At 42.0% G+C, this 17,118-nt stretch overlaps 1 protein-coding gene across 1 annotated transcript in view; it reads right to left on the bottom strand.

Annotated features, from left to right (window-relative positions):
• Nucleotides 1–2,125: 2,125 nt before the first annotated feature.
• Nucleotides 2,126–17,118, bottom strand: part of kiaa1109 (KIAA1109) — an 84,906-nt gene continuing 69,913 nt past the window's right edge. The window contains exons 76-90 of the mRNA XM_084382144.1: nucleotides 15,881–16,076; nucleotides 15,152–15,352; nucleotides 14,690–14,866; nucleotides 13,622–13,759; nucleotides 12,784–13,029; nucleotides 12,477–12,630; nucleotides 8,449–8,606; nucleotides 7,800–7,989; nucleotides 7,422–7,639; nucleotides 6,829–7,080; nucleotides 6,490–6,693; nucleotides 5,826–6,020; nucleotides 5,531–5,665; nucleotides 4,757–4,922; nucleotides 2,126–3,099 (exon numbers count right to left, since the gene is read on the bottom strand). Coding sequence (XP_084238270.1) covers nucleotides 2,883–3,099; nucleotides 4,757–4,922; nucleotides 5,531–5,665; nucleotides 5,826–6,020; nucleotides 6,490–6,693; nucleotides 6,829–7,080; nucleotides 7,422–7,639; nucleotides 7,800–7,989; nucleotides 8,449–8,606; nucleotides 12,477–12,630; nucleotides 12,784–13,029; nucleotides 13,622–13,759; nucleotides 14,690–14,866; nucleotides 15,152–15,352; nucleotides 15,881–16,076 — 2,847 coding nt within the window. The 3' untranslated portion in view covers nucleotides 2,126–2,882. The remainder of the gene's footprint in view (nucleotides 3,100–4,756; nucleotides 4,923–5,530; nucleotides 5,666–5,825; nucleotides 6,021–6,489; nucleotides 6,694–6,828; nucleotides 7,081–7,421; nucleotides 7,640–7,799; nucleotides 7,990–8,448; nucleotides 8,607–12,476; nucleotides 12,631–12,783; nucleotides 13,030–13,621; nucleotides 13,760–14,689; nucleotides 14,867–15,151; nucleotides 15,353–15,880; nucleotides 16,077–17,118) is intronic.

Genomic DNA, 17,118 nt, shown 5'->3' with positions numbered 1-17,118 from the left:
GCCTAATCGTTTTATGTCTTGTTTTTATGAGAAATGCCTTGGTACCATCCCCGGTGCCTGAAACATATGCTTAGGCTGAACCACTGCACAGATTTCAAGTTAGCAAACTATAGTTCATGTAGTCTGTTACGTCATCTACTTTGTCCATGACACAATACAACTGTTTTACAGATTGTTTCACTTATAATTCACTAAATAACAATTCTAGTGGGTCATAATTTTACATGCAATAAGTTGACGCGCCTTCAAACAGCTTGGAAATTTCCAGAAAATTATGTCATGGCTTTCGAAGCTTTAACTGACTTGTATCTGTGGAAGTCTTCTAAGACCTACCTTCAAACTGAGTGCATCATGAGAAAATCAAAAGAAATCAACCTAAACCTCAGAATAAGACCTCCACGAGTCTGGTGCCTCATTTAACTGTACAAACAATAGTACACAAGTATAAACACCATGGGACAAGGCAGCCAACATACCACTCCGGAAGGAGATGCATTCTGTCCCCTAGAGATGGATGTGTGAAGATCCTGGAGGAAACAGGTACAGAAGTATACATATATCAACTGCTCAGTAAAGAAGAGGCACTGCTCCAAAAGTGCCAGAAAAAAAAAAAAAAAAAAAGCAAGAGTACAGTTTGCAACTGCACATGGGGACAAAGGCCTTACTTTTTGGAGAAATATACTATGACAAAAAATTGAACTGTTCGGCCCTAATGAACATTGTATTGTCTGGAGGGAAAAGAGAGAGGCTTGCAAGCAGCAGAACACCATCCCAGTGCGTGGCAGCGTCATGTCTTGGGGGTATTTTGCTGTAGGAGGAACCTGTGCACTTCACAAAATAGATAGCATCATGAAAAGGAAAATTATGTGGATACACTGAAGTAACATCTCAAGACATCAGCCAGGAAGTTAAAAGGGCACTGTGTAGTTTTGGAGAAGACATTCAAACTCAGAATTTTCATATTTTCAATATTAATGAGGTAATAATACAAACTCAGACATATTTTTTATTTCCATAACTGAATTAACAAGATGTTCTGATTGTTTAAAGCTAGAAAGGTGTCAGTGTCTGCCAAATATAGACAAATTAAAACAGTATGAAATTGTGTGGTCCTTTAAGGTCAGCTCGTGTATTCAGTTTATTCAGTCATCTGTAATATTCATGTGTATTCAGTTTGTTCATTAAACGTGAATATTATTTTTTAGACATAAAAAAAAATCTGTCAAGATATTTCTCTTCTGATAAACATTTCTTCCCCAAAACTGTTTGTGTGTCCTCCAAATTAACAATGAATCCAAAACTACCTTCAACGTAGCAAAATGACTTATGCACAAAAACGTTAAGGTATTGGAGTTGCCAGCAAAGTCCTGATGCTACCAAATACTGAACTTTCACATCCTTAAAATAAAGTAGTGATCCTTACTAACTAGGACATTGAATGTTTACTAGGATTAGATGTAAGAAAATGTGAAAACGGAGTTTGACTAGGGTGTATGTAAACTTCCGACAACAATATAATAATATATAATAGGAACTTAAAGTATTTTCTGCAAGTTATAACAACCAACCACAGACAATCTGCTTCCTATTTAAACCGGCACGTGCATGCCCAGTGTATGTGAATGGCCATGTGATATGCATTTTCAGGATGGAGATTATTTCTGTAACGGTGCTAAAACACTCTTCTAGATGGAGATTGTTTTTGTTTTAAAATCTCGTTTTCAAAAATATACCTGTACAGGTGGACAAGGCTTCAATCTCTTTTATGAGACAGCTCCAAAAACAATGGACATTTCCCAGAATGCAACAAATAGCGATTTTTTAACCCTCCCTGTCTGATAAATGCTCACCCTATTATCTCCAGTTTTAATCACCTGCTTTCTATACTGATATACAATCAAACAAGTCCAAGCTATAACCAAGAAGACTCTGAAGACATGAAATATGAACTGTTTTTTCAGGCAAATTAGTACTGCTAATGATGATGGCCCTTATACATAAAATCAGTGAAATGTGCCTTTAGAAGAAATTTTACACAATTTTTAAAATTTGAAATAAAAATACCTGTTAAAATGATTTGTTTTTTTTAAATCACCAAAATAACAGAACAGAACTTTGTCTAAAATTGAATGGCAATATTTTTTATTAAGTTAGGAAATCAACACATTTAAGAAATTTAATTATATACACTGGTTCTACTGTATGGATTAAAAAAAGACAAAAATAAGCTTGACACACCAAGCTAATACATGTTATAGACTTTGCATTTCACATACCCATAAATAGTGATCTTGGTTCAAATCATAATTACAAGTTCATGTCATCCTCATGACTGATTGGTCGATGTGCCGTAACTTCCCTGTATTAATTTGTTCACGATTAAAAAAACAAAAAAACAAAAAAAAAAATCAAGAACACTGTCACTGAACTGTTCTTTAATATCTTAAAACTACGCTATAAAATACATAAAGCATATCTACCATGTGTTCCATGGGAAACAAAGAAAAGGCAATGGTTTAAGAAATCATTTCTCATGAAATATTGGTAAGCCTTAAAATAAACTTTCAAGCGATCTCAGTAAAGTCATGTACAACAGGTAAAAGAGGCTGGGTTTTACTATTAAAGCAGTCAAATAATACCAACATCTGCTACTTTGTTCAAAATATACAGAGTATAACATTGGTGCAAAATGCTTCAGTCACAGTTGCTCGAGGCTGAGTGCCACAGTAAACAACTATACTGAATTTCACAGGGTGCAGCAGATAAAATGTTGACAAATGTGTTGTACAGTAGTGGCCGTTGTAATACAGTAAATTCCAGTGTTTGTGACCTGTGGAGGATTTCTGCACAGCTCTGATTGCAGTGGTATGTATGAGAGGTCCTCAGTGTTCCTCTTTGTCTCGGCCTTTCTTGTCCTTCTCGTCCTGCAGGGCGGTGCCCAGCTTCTTGATGAGTACTGACAACACCTTGTCCAGCGGGTCCATCACGCCCCTCTGCAGCCACTTGGGTATCGTGGTCCTGGCATGGTGGAAGCCCAGCTTCTGCAAGATGTAGTCCACACCCACTGGGTCGATCTTACGCCCTGTCCAGGAGATAAGCCTGGAAGAAAAGGAAATGTTTCGTTTAGTCAATGCAAAATTTATTTCACACACTGTATGCTAATTATTTGACAGTCATCCTCACTTACAGTGGTAGAATATAACTCAATTACAACTACTCAAGTACTGTACTCTGATATCTGAGGTACTTTATTTGAGTATTTCTATTTTGTGCTACTATATACTTCTTCTCTACCACATGGAGGAAAATATTGTGATTTTTACTCCTCTTCATTATTTTAACTATAGTATTAGTTACTTTGGTGCTGAATGCTTTTATATGATTTACTAAGAATATTTGATAATATAATAAGTAGATAATATAAACTGACAGGAGCATTTTTTTCTGCATAATGAGTACTTCAACTTTTGATCCATTAAATCCATTATATCGCTTTTACTAATGTATTATTACTGCTAGGAAAACAGCTTACTGAATAGCTGTCATACACTACTTACAGTTTAAAACATGACAAAGTCAAGTCATGACAAAAATGTGATGAAAAGAGCTTGAAGTGGGACTGAAGTGTGTCCTTTGTGCTGTTCTCAAGTCTCCTGATTTTATAAGAAAAATGAGAAGAAACACAGAAATATATTCCTACTATATATAGCAGATTGTTGTAGGGGTCTTCAATGTTTTTCAAGCCAAAGATCCCTGATAGAGATGGAGCAGGGACCCTCTACTACAAATATTGTAAGAAAATTCTGCTGCATACCAAACTGGGCCTCTGTTAACGTGTAGGGTGGCCTATCATGCCATGTATAAACAAATTAGCATGGCTAATGTTAAGTGTGTTGGCCTCACCCTCGGCACTTCCTGTGGTCCGTTGTGGCTCACAATGTCTGTAAACACTTATAATGAAAAATATAAAGTAATAATAATAATAAATGATAATATTAAAGCTAACTGGCCAATGTGTTTCACTAATTTTCACAAATATATCTTTGCTAATCATATATTGGTTTCATATTAATGTGGATTTTTATTCATATTTATTACATTTACATTTTTGAATAGGGCACTCCCGGCATGAATGTAACATTCCTTAGTATACTAACACAATGTAGTGTCCATCTTTACACTTGTAAAGGTTAACTAAACAATGTTAATCAGCCTGCAAGCTGTAGTCACCCATTAGCAAGGGGGAGGAGGGCTCTCTGCATCAGCTTGGCGCTTGGCCAGCAAGTGGTATTTGAAGCTTGACGTACTCCGGTGGAAACTCAATTCACATCGACAGTGAATGCAAATAACTTTGTTCTTGTCGAGAGAACCATCTGGCAGGGCTTTGAAGCTGAACTTGCCACTCGATATCTGCTCAAGGAGGTTTGTTTCTGGTTGACATCCATAACGTTGCTGCCGCATCGCTTCCCGATTTCCTAAACTATTGAGCGGGCCGAGGGTCATTACGTGTGCATTAATCGTGAATCAAAAAGATTAACGGCATTAAGAAGAATGTGCCTTAACGTGTCATTATCGTGTTAACTTTGGCAGCCCTAATAATTACGCATGACAGCCTTGAATTTTTGGTCCGTGCGTCACTCTGTATGTGTTTTTTCTAGTGTGGCCACAAGGTCACATAAGCCACTGTGACTCATCAGACTCCGTCATGTGAAAGTCTATGCATCTGAAACCACTTCAAATATGGAGCGGAGCTGACCTGAGAGTTGGCTCCAAGTGCCAGGTGTTGCACATGAACTCCCTCCAGTCCACCGTAGTGTAGTTGATGCCGTCGTCCTTGTCTTTGTCTGAAGAACTTTCGTCATGCAGGGCCGTGGGGCTCTTCTGGCCCGGGCGAGCCGCGAACACCCGCGGGGCGAAGAGGGCTAAGGACCCATGAGAGAGCACAGAGTCAATAAGGGTGACTCTCTGCATGCTTCACTGCCCGCATATTTTCTTTTTAACATGGCAAACACATTAAACACCACCCATAAGTAGAACAAAAATCATTCATTACACCCCTGAAAGCACAGTCCCCATCTTGAGAGTAAAGCTCTAGACTCTATTGACATTCAGATCTACCCTACTTTAATTAATCTGGATTAATCAAACTCCACCGCTCGTCTCTTTTCACTTTCTATTCAGCAGCAGGGTCTACAGAACAAAGTTGCGGCACTATTTGAATTGTCATGAAGAATGTGAGGTTGCTGGCATTAAGAGTGCTAATTTGTTCCCCTCTCTGACAATAGGAAACACATTAAAATGCTGCCTGCATTGGGCTGCCTGACCTCCCCGCTGTGCGTGAAAATAAAACTCTGCTTCCTGCATTACATGCTACTCTGCAAAAATGCGTCAGACAGCATACAAACAGCTTCACAGGTACAGGCAGACAGACATGGTTCATCTCGTTATTTCTGCTTTGATAGTTGGAAGTCCATTTTCTATTCTCTTCACTAACTGAAAGCATTTAAGGAATGAATAATTTAACAAAAACCTTTCTCCTTCTCCTTCAGGTAGGCAGAAACCAGGTCATGAAGAAACATAATGAGCTCGGCGTCCATGGTGACGCAGATGTGGTCTGTGAATTCTGTCACCACACTGCACTCCACTTTGGGTTTGCTGTTGGAGTCTGGTACAAATACAAAAAAGTTGATTTGATGATGTTAGGCAGGGGCGATAACTGACACAATATTTGCTACAGTGATAAAAATACAGTCTGACCTTAAGAACAGTAAGAGAAAAGACGCTTTACTGACTTATGTGCTGTGAAATCACTTATTCAGTCCCACCTGTTAGAGAAGGTTCATCAGGATCTTGAACATGGATGGACTTGAAGTCCAGTTGCATTCTGGGAAGAGCAAAGATGGTCTCCGTTTCATGGTTGTAGCTGGAGGAGCTGCGGAAGCTGCTGAGCAGACTTGAGCTCTTGGCAGCCGCTCCACCGTCTTGGTTGTAGGCTTCCACGTTCCTAAGCAAGTTCAGCTCTGAAACAAGAGATAAGACCAGTCAAAGCGCTTTGGAGCTGAAGGTCATGTTCACACTCCTCTGCTTTTCTGCTTTGTTAAATACTATCTGCACCTATTTTACATTTAAGATAAGCAGGAGCAGCTGCAAGGAAAGGCAGACGGAGAGCTTTTACAAAAAAAAAGCTCTTCTTTTAGTCAGAGCTGTCTAAACTGAAGAAAAGTTTAAAGTTTAAGAAGATACGACAATGAAGCAACCATTTACACTCAGCTGCCACTTTATTAGATACACTTCACTAAAATGAATAAAGTCTAAAGGTCTTAAAATGTTCAGCTTTTGTTGAAACAATCTTAGAGAGGTGTTGATTGAACTGCCTAAAACATAATGAGGTGTACAGATTTAAAACTTTGAGAAAAAGACAGCGTCCTGACATCATGACACAAAATAAATGGTTTTATTAATAGGTAAGAATAAAGTCAAAAAGGTTACCTTCATTCCTCATGGCAGTGACGTAGTTGAACCATTCTTTGACCGTGGCAACTCCATGTGGGGGGTTTTCATGCCGCCGCCGAGTTATTTTGGTGATGGTGGCCATCGGGCTTTCAAGTGCGCCGCAGGGTTTGGTCACCATCGTGTTATGACCAAGATGGAAATCCAGTGTCTGAACGATGTAGGTGGAATCATCTTTGGAGCCTGGATGTGACGGAAACAAAAATCGGATAAATTTGTATTTTAGTGCCGCTAAAGAACAGTTTCACTACCGATTGTTATTTTTAAAATGTAATTATTTTTCACTTCCTATTCCCTGAAATTAATGTTTTGTCTCACCATCCTCCCAGATCTTCTGTGCCTCCGTCCAGAAGGCGATGTTCGGCTCTTCCAGGTGGAATAGTGCCCACGACTTGGAGCGGAAGTTGGGCCCGTGGAAGCAAGCCAGCGTCATGTGATTGCCATGGAGGCTCATTGAACCGCCCAGCTGCACGGCGTCCTCAGGCAGAGGCATCTGGAAGAGGGAAATGTGGCAGCCGGCGATAACCTTCAGCACCCCGGGCCAGTGGCGGTGATGGGCTGCGTCCATGTCTGTGACAAAGACATCAGGGGTTGATTGTAGGCAGACAAATCAATCCTGACCTGAACATGAGCCATGCTGCTGTCAGGATCCCATTTTTAAATCCTTATTTAAGCTTTTAAAATGTATGCTTGTTCTTGTTTGCTTGTAATTATCTCATGAGCATGTTTGATTACATCCAGTGGTTGAACCACCCTGACAACTGTTTGAAGAAGTGGTATACAAATTAAGCTTATTAGAATGACAAATCATTTCACTTTCTATAACCAGCACGGCTTCCTGAGACACTCGCTGTGTAACAGTCTGCATTAAATATTTCTTCCGGCAGCGGTAAAGAAAAAGGCTTGCTTACAAAGCTCTGCGCCTCCTTTCTCAGTGTTGATGACGGGGGTTTTGGGGGGCAGATAGGGGCCAGGGCCCCAGGTGGAGAGGGCCCGCTTGCTGGTGTCGAATTGCTGAGTGAAAAACTCCTGCAGCTTCATGCCGATCTTGATGAGGTCTGGTGTGGTGGAGCGTGAAATGATCACCTGGAAAATGTCCCACTGCAAGTCCCCGTGGATGAAGATCACACTAGAAGGACATGGGGAGAGAAGAGGTGAAAAACAGGGAGGCTGAGGATTAAGACTGTTTGACATTGCTGTATCTGGAATAACCACCCAGTGAATATTATATCTGTAACATCAGATATAAAAAAGGGGCATATTAAGCTTCTGCTGACATCATTTCACACCTTTTCTCTGATAGGCTGGTGTCAACAGTGCACAGGTTGACCTTCCACTCGTCCTGCAGCTGCAGGTCAGCATTGCTGAAAACTCCCATCAGGATGCTAGAGCCCATGTAGTCCACACGGGCCTCTGTCGACCCCATGGTGATCTGGATCTTATGGCTGGGTTGCTGGTTTGGGTGTTCGGAGATGTGGGCTATAAAATGGACAGTGACCGGTTAGGACTGTGGTGCCAACTGGCCATTAAAGTGGATGAGAGTGAAACTGATTTCTGAGAAAATTTGTGGGGAAAAAAAGACTTAGACTGAACTAGCAGCTCTCTGATGATCAGAACATCCAGTAAATTGCAAAACTATTCACCCTCATCAGTTTAACATCTCTTTTTTGTCAAAGATTGAGATGGTATCACATTCTTCTATATATATATATATATAAATAATTAATCTAAACACCAAATGCAATACATAAAATAAAGTATATATATCAATAGTAAGTGTCAAAAAGAGTAAAATGTGTTTTGTCACTGCACAGCTACCAGTGTTGCACTGTACTCAGGCTCAGGTCCACATCCAGTTTGCTCTCTGCTAGAACAAGAGCTACCAATGAGTTGAGGAAAAACACCAGCTGCTGAAAAGTTGATGCTTTGTTTACTTACAGACCATCTCCAGGGTGTTCACGTCTATATTGCCACCCACCACCCCACCCTTGGAGTCGAGCTTGGAGCGGCCGAGGCCAACAGACATGCTGATCTCCCGGTCCCGGTTGCTGCCCACAGACAGTCGGCCCTGACTCTTGAGCCCGCTGGTCGTCCAGCTGCAGGGGCAAACACAACTGTGAGTGCTGCTGAATAATGTAGGAGAACTCTCTATGAAACATAAATGACTCTCATTGTCAGCTCTCCCCCAGGAATAAGCACAGGTAACAGAAGAGAAAAAAGGAGCCTGGAGTCTGATTGACAAGCCAACGTGTCATTATGTAGTTAAACTAGTATGTCATTATGTCAACGTGTCAATTTAATGTCCTTAAGAACACATTTGTTAATTAGAGTACAGCTTTGTGATTCTAAGTGAAGTGCTTTATCGCAGCCAACTGTTTGTGTTTTAGTTTCTTGAATATGTGTCACCTCTCATCCAAGAGGCTTCTTCAGTTCTGACTAACTGGAGAGGAGTTGCAGGCTTTTAAACTCTGTGTGGGCGTGTCCCAACAGAGTTGTTCAGGACACGTGTGAGCTCTGAGTTTCAGAGACCATTCACACCTGGGCTCACCTAGCCCTAGCAACCCACATGAAGGCCAGTTGGGTCAACGACGTTGAAACTCAGAGATCACACTTGTCCTGAACAACTCTGTTGCCTACAGCACTTAGAATTACGATGACCCAGATGACTGAGAACCTTCATCAACATACAGCTTTGTGGTTAACCTGTTTTGCCAACCCAATTCTTGCTCCAAACAAAGTCTACACCTACATATAAATGTTTTTTTGATGGAAGAATAATCTCAAGCCCTAAATAATTTCCTGACTCAGCAAGAAAGAGGCAGGAGACACATATGTGTTGCTGAGAGAGCCCAAACATTTCAAGAGAAAAGACAGAGCTCATAAAACAGTACTGCCTTAGTTATGGGGGTGTTGTGCTTGTCACTGATTCAGCAGGATTTTACACAATTCTGCCCTAACTGTAGCGATGAAAGTTGTAAAGACTGCATCTCCTGCTGACCAGTAAAATACAACAGTGTGCGAAAGATGAACTGAGCCCATAAGGGTGATGCTGAAAGGATGTATAGCAGGAGATAAAAGTGTAAACTGCAGCAAGGAGACTCTCAAGAGACGCATTTGTATATCAGTGAAGCAGTCGATTCTTCCAATAATGATGCTGACGATGCACAGTTTACTCAATAACATTCTTATCTATACCTTAGGATATCTTTGCCTTTGGTTTCTGCACTTCTGATTCTTTCACACATCCAGTATTTAAAAAGGATTGTTTTATCATTCACAGCTTGGATGGTAGACATGAATCCCTCATAGACTCATGTGCCAGATTTTTTCACATTTAAAAAGGTGCAATATGCAAAAATGGAGTGGTGTTACAAGAAAGGAGCTGGGCTAGCTGGTTAGCATGCTAACTTCAGTAGATATCTCTGAAACACAACACATAGATGTCTTTGACATAATGTCAACACTTTAGGTTACTTGCATAACTCTGGTTCTCTAAGTAGCATGAATTAGTGTCTCACTTTGGGTAACGCCCCCGCGTGCCCTCAACAGAAGCTCTTGAGGGCAACTGATGCGTTTGTTGTAGCCCAACATAAAGGGCTTACATGCCTCTCCCTCACTTCACACCAGCAAGGAGGGTGGTCTGGTGAGACACTCACTCATGCTACTAAGGGAACCAGGGTTATGCAAAAAACTTAAAATTCTCTTTCATAGCATTCGTTTCGTGTCTCACTATGGGATATACTGACTCCTGGATTTCTTTGAAGCCCATTATAGCCCTGACAGTAGACTTATTCTGGTGAATAATCCTCATTCCCAGATACCCCTACACTCAGCACTGTGTGAGCTAAGGAGGGTGCTGTAACATCCAGGCTGTAGAACCAAGCAGAAATCAGAGGTGAAGCTAGCTGCCGCACAAATGTCCTGAATGGCCAGTCTTCTAGTAGAGTGTATGCAAAGACCAGCTGGAGGTTGTGAGCTTCCACTAGTGTAAGCAAGAAAACGCTTTGTCCTTTCCCAGTAAACTCTGCAAAAACGACAAGATTATCAATACAGAGCACTGAAAAGGAATGAAGTTATCCGGTCTGCACCAATCCTCAAACACCCGCCACTTCCCGTCATATAGACCTAGCGGACGGGGATCTAGCACTTGGACCTTTAGGGGCCAACCCCAAAGAGCCTGAGGGTGGAATAAGGGGAACGGTGTGCCTGCCTCAGCAGATCCCTGTAGAGTGTTAAAGGGGCCGGCTGACTGCACAGGAGCTGTATTATGTCCGCTAACCAGTGCTTCTTGGCTGTAATATTGGCACTCCCTGAGTCAGAAAGCCCAGGCTCTTCCAATGTCATGTGAGGCCACCCAACACTGAATTGCCCTCATATATAGTCGGCCCAATGGGAATGCCACCTTTGTGCATTTTACAAACACCCTCGGGCTGAGTGAAAGTTTGAAAGGGAGCACAAGATATTCGTAGGAAACCCCCTGAAAAGCAAACATATTTCCTGTGTGGAGCGTAAATGGGAATGTGGATCCTTCAGGTCGGGTGCACGAAACGCCGGGAGTCAACATTCTGAATTTATACTTTCTGAGATGTCCGTTCTAGACCCTGAGGTCCAAAATAGCCCGGATGCCTCGACACCCTTTCTTTGGAACTATGAAGTATCTTGAATAAAACCCTTCCTGGCTCGGACCAGGCGGGACTATTCCTATGGCCCCTTACACCATCAGAGAATGGATTGCTTCTGGTAAAATACGAAGCGATTCTCCCTGAGCCTGACAATAAATTATTCCCTTGAACTGTGGTGGCTGCGGCTGGGTACCATTAGCTCTATGTGTGTACCTCAGCTGTGAAGCAGGGAGGTGAGCGTAGTTTAAAGTGTAGTATTGCTACAGCTCAGCTAGGAAGTTTGGAAAAATATTGCTACTTTTCTCTCGTTACTACAGAGAAACAGTGATGTTGCTTTGTGTTGCTTGTGTTAACATTAACCCTGGGGAAGTACTGCTACTCCATTGGCTAATGTTTAACTGACTAGGTATTAATACCTAGCATGTGGGGAGTATCGCTTGTCTCGCTAGCTTTTTGGTCAGCGCTGATCATTGCTAATGCACTGCCAGCCTAAGCCAGACAACTAGATTTGCACCTAGCTGGCTGCCATGTTTGAACTGCCCTACAGACCGAACAGAGACCCAGAGCAAAGCATTCGGCACAGAGGTGGATGCTTGGGTCTGTGAACAGTTAAGCTAGGCTCCAGAGTTGCTGTTCCGTTGTATAAAGAGGTTTTTGAATGATGAATGAAGGCATGTCAGCCCTTTACATAGGGGGAGGGGGCTGGGACAGCCTATGGGGTGGCGTAACGTAATAGAGAGCTTCTGTTGAGGGCACGCAGGGGCGTTACCCACAGTGAGACACTAAGTGAATGCTATGAAAGAGAACTTTTTTTCCTCTCCATAATATTTTTAGTTATTGTTGAATGTTTTCAATTAAAATTCTTACATATTGCACTGCTAAGTTTGAGGTCAATTTTGATTAACACTTAGCATGTCTGTTCAGTATTGCAGAATTAGGCATGTCCATCTAACTTTAAACAACCTGTATGTTTCACTTTTGGCGAAGTAACAATTAATCATCAGCAGAGAGTCAGCAGGCATTTATCTTAACTTAGCATCTCAATTCTAAAAAAAAAAAGCGAGAAGATATTATCTTGTCTTCAACCTGGTAGTATATGGAATTTTTTAATCTATCAACAGAGCCAGGCTAGCTGTTTCCCTTTGTTTCCAGTCTTTATGCTAAGCTAAAATAAGCGGTTGCTGACTTTATCTTCATATACAGCATATAGACATGAGAGGGTATTGATCTTCTCATCTAACTCTCACACATAGGTCCACAAATTGTTGAACTGTTCCTTTAAAATCATATGTAATGGGTATAAAAGTATCAACATTAAAAGGTGGGGAAACTGTGACCACTCACGTATTGTTTCCCATGACGTTGCTCATGTTCATTTGGACGGTAAGCTGTTTCAAGTTGATGGCGAACACCACCAGTGTCTCCCACGGCGACCCCTGCTGACCTGCTGCCTTACCGTTCTTACTGAAGGAAGGAGTGGATGTTTTTGTCACCGAATCTGGATGAGAATGAACAAACATTGGGTAAAAGGCAGTTGTGGACTGACTGGCATTTATTATGAATTCTATGCACGTCACTGTCTGTGTTTTGGTAACTACGAGGAATGTTTTAGTTCCATGGAAATGGAAAATAAATGGCAAAGTGCAACTACCTCTCCGCGGAGCAGAGGAATCAGACACGCTCCTAGTGCGTCCCGGTGCAGGGGACTTGAGGTGGCCCATGCCGCCTGGGGACATGTTGCTTCCAGTAGAGTGCTCTGAGAAGACGTTGGGGGATTGGGGCATGTGCTGAGTCCCCATGCTGCCGTCCCAGGTCCTCCAGTAGGCTTTCCGGCTGGACTCGGGGGACAGGTGTTGGGTGATGTTTTCCGCAGAGTCAGGGGTAGCAGGGCCAGAGGCTGAAGCGAGGTAAAGGTTGAGAGTTGTAATTGCAGGACTGCTTTTGAAATGTCAACATGGAGCAGCAGGAGGAAATGTTGGCTGAAGGTAGGTCAGGAAGATGGGATATTAAAAATGTACACAAACTAACCCCGTAGAGATGAGCAGATAGACAAACATGAATCTCCTCAATGTGCATATTTCAGCTTTCCATTTATCATTTTGTTATTGTTGTTTCTTTTCGTAAGCAATTGGGACTGACAAAATGACAAAGTTGTAGCACTTATTAACAAATGTTAATAATAAACAGACAGAAAGAAGTCAACACACTGGCATGTAGGCAATATGAATGAGCTTACCACTAGTACTGGGCATGTGTGAGCTTGTGTTGCTATGGATACACACACTTTATAGCTACTGTCTGGGTTAATGTCTGTTAGAAAGCATGGCAAACTGACCAAACCAATTCAAAGACTGAACATGTTGAATCTGACCAAACATCTCCAACAAACACAGACCGTCATGGCAAAAGAAACATCTATGTTTGTTTGAGAATGTCTGACTGATGTGCCATTAATACACACCAAAGCCTCTGAGTGATCAACAAGTCACCTGGCAGGTTGATTGTCTGGTCTCCCAGGAAGAGGCGCCGGGCGATACTACGACGGTACCAGGCTCTGGGGAAGGCCAGGATCTCGCTCAGCCGTCTCATGTCGTACTTGAAGGAGGCCGAGCCAATGTCACACACGGCTAAGCAAGAGAATATTACAATTGTTCAGATGAGACGCACCCTTAAAAAGGTTCTACAGAGCAGGCATATTGGCAGCATATGCTCCTTAAAACAAAACTAAAAGGGAATAAGACTAAAAAGATTAGAAGGGTGTTCTTTCCATCTATCAAGCCCCCCGGTCTCATTTCTATACTTGTAAATTGGACCAGTCCTACACTGTAAGTGTTAATACAACACAATCATTTAAGACTTCTTATATCCAATATCGTGAACCTTCCCACTGAATAGGATATTTCTCTAAGGACTGTATTCAAACCAAAACACACAGAAATAATTGACAATAGGGGCTGCAACTAAGTATTATTTTCACTGTCAATTAGTCTGTGGAATATTTTCTTGATTCATTGATTAGTTGGTTGTCAAAAAATGGCGAAAATGGCGATCAGTGTTTTCCAAAGCCAGAGATGATGTGCTCAAATGTCCACAAGCCAAATATATTCAGTTTACTGTCATAGAAGAGTAAAGAACACAGAATATATCTACATATAAGAAGCTGGAATCAGATAATTTCGACGTTAGTTAATACAGTAGATAGAATAGTTGTCTATTGATTTAATTGTTGACATTTAATTGATTAACCATTGCAGCTCAAATGGACAATAAATGGTGCGTTTTCAACATTTTCCAGACGTTGACTTGAACAGCAGTCTCAAAGCATCTAAGAAACTGATGTTGAGACCATTGTGTTGTATTGTAATACATTTTCCAATACACTCGTTTATTAATTCCCCGGATATTCCTACACTTAAGCTGGGAATTCCCCTGCCCTGAAAATAAATCTTTTCACAAACCCATTCCAAGCAATCCAGCAAGCAACTGAACCATGAACAATCAGTATGATCTGTTGTACGTCTAACAGAGAAATGCCTCTCCTGGAGGTGAGGACGTACCTGAGATGTTGATGAGGGTGGTGTCCATTTTTCCACCTTTGGTAGGAATGAAGCTTTCAATAAAGGTGGGGCCTCCGCTCCGCCTCATCCTGGATAAACTGACCTTCACAAACTCCAGGTTAATGCTCAGCGAGTCTTTTCTTCCTGTTACAGAAGACGGCTCCTCGTCGACTGTACCTTCCGGAAAAAGGTCATTCAACTTTAATTTCCATCTTTGTAGCCAAGATCATACATTAATAACAAATGGCATAAGATAACACTATATATCCGTCAGCATAGAGCATCAAGTCATGGTTATCTAGACGCCCACTAGATTTGGCACATTTGTACATGATTCTTCTCTTTTTCCAGAAATCATATCCACAGTAAAGGAGGAAAATAAGTAGTTAATCAGCAGTAACATTCTAAACTGCCATCCTTTATTATTAGCACAGTAGAATAATACAACAAGTTTTTCCATACCTAACGGCCCTGGGCCCGGAGGCAGGCCTGTGACAGCAGATTTCTGCTTTCCGGCGCCATAGGGGTGGAAGACGTAGAGGGAGAAGTCAGACATGCAGGCAGTGAAGCTGAGGCCCGAGGAGGTACTGGGGGGGGTGGTGAGGTCGGACTGGCTGCTGCTGTGTCGGCTCCTGCCCAGAGGGCTCCCCAGCAACGGTGATGCTGAAAGGAGGAAGAGGAAGGTGGGAAAACACAGAGGCGGGGGGGTAAAAAAAGCAGATACAATAGGCTTTAATTAACTTTAATGCGACGATCACCACAATTCACAGGTCAAACCCCCATCTATGACTCACATTTTCAAATGAAGAGGAGTTACCTACAGGTCAGAATGAACAGTCTGCCTATAAGTTAAAAAGTTAACGGTATACTATAATATAATAACTGTACTGTATAATAACTGTATAAAACTGTACATTTATTGTAAATACACCCATGATGCACTATAACGAAGAGAAATAACAATAGCATGGCAGAACTTCTTTGATCCAACAGAAAGACATACCGGAGAGCAGAGTAATGAATGTCAGAGGACAAGCTGTGAGCAGCATCAAATCACACAGGGCGCAGACATGGCATGGAGTGACAGCTAATAGATGCGCTCACTGTGTTTGATAGAAGAATTTGACTGCAAATGTTTTGTTCTCTGAAAACATTAGAGCCTAATTATTCTGCCAGTCATTCCCTGCATACCTTTGCTGGGAGGCAGTTTGGGGACGTGTTGCCCAGGTGGAGTAGAGGAGGGTGGGTGAGAGCCGTCAGTAGGGTGGGCTCCCGTTGGGGTCTCCAGTTCTCCACGGTTAGAAGAGAAGACGAGGTCCAAAGAGGGCAGTTTGAGCATACACTCCACCCTGGACATCGGCAGGCAGCTGAAGCGGATCTGAGAGGGCTGCAAACACACACGATAACTGACATTTCACTCGGAGTTTCTCACTTCAGTGTACAGATGTCTCTCCTTTCACATGACGCGCTTGCCGCTGCGTTACCGCGGTGATGCTGCCACTATGGGGGCTGCACTCGATAACTATAGATGCTAGCTGGCAGCAGAGTACTAGAATCCTGATAATGACAGGATTTTACTCCGACCACAACGTGCTCAGCAATAGCGCTGTCCGTATTTCGGCTGGTTGACTCCACAGGAAGCGGATGTATGTAGTGTAATACTATGTCAATATGACTGCTTAGGCTGATATTTAACTTTAACAGCTCTTCTTTGGACTAAATTAAATAAGCTAAAGATGTGTAACTACATATATGCATCTTCGTTACATTGTTTGAGGGAACTATAGTAAACTGCATATGTGTGGATGCAACTGTCATTAATGCCAATGTGGCTCCTCAGGGATTTAAGCTGTTATTTTTCTTATTTTGACAATAAACCCTGTGACAACACATTGGTTAAGGTTGTAAGGACTATGGCTGTTGGTAACTGTTGTTGATTTTGTTCAAATACGCCAAATTGTAATTTTATGGGTTGTTGTTCTTCAGATGATGGGGCTAAACTAGTTAATATGTGCATAGCAACAGTAAAAATCACGTAATGTGAATCCTGTAGATACATTAAGTGCGTCTCCCCCTTAAGACAGACGATGCGCGCATTTACACAGGAGAAACAGTTTACAACACTTGCACTGTGCTGTGCGCGCCTTCAGCCGGCAAAAAGATGATGGAGGATGGCTGCAGGTTATGTTATTAACATGTTCCTCATCAAGTTTGAATTATTTCACCCATCCACATCCCATCCCCGATTAATTAGAATAATAGACCTCACGTCGGACCGACAGGTCATAAGAACTGGGATCTGTGCACCATATTACGCACACAGAGACCGCACCACAGCGCTCCTCCTCCTCCAGTTAAATGGAGCATTTTACTCATATACAGTCAAATAGAGTGGTTGTCATCATCTTTATCGTTTATTGATCACTATC

This window comes from Pagrus pagrus (assembly GCF_965226575.1).
Source record: "Pagrus pagrus genome assembly, chromosome: 18".
NCBI lineage: Eukaryota > Metazoa > Chordata > Actinopteri > Spariformes > Sparidae > Pagrus > Pagrus pagrus.
The sequence above is the reverse complement of the archived record's forward strand: the minus strand, read 5'-3'. Positions and strand labels throughout refer to the sequence as shown.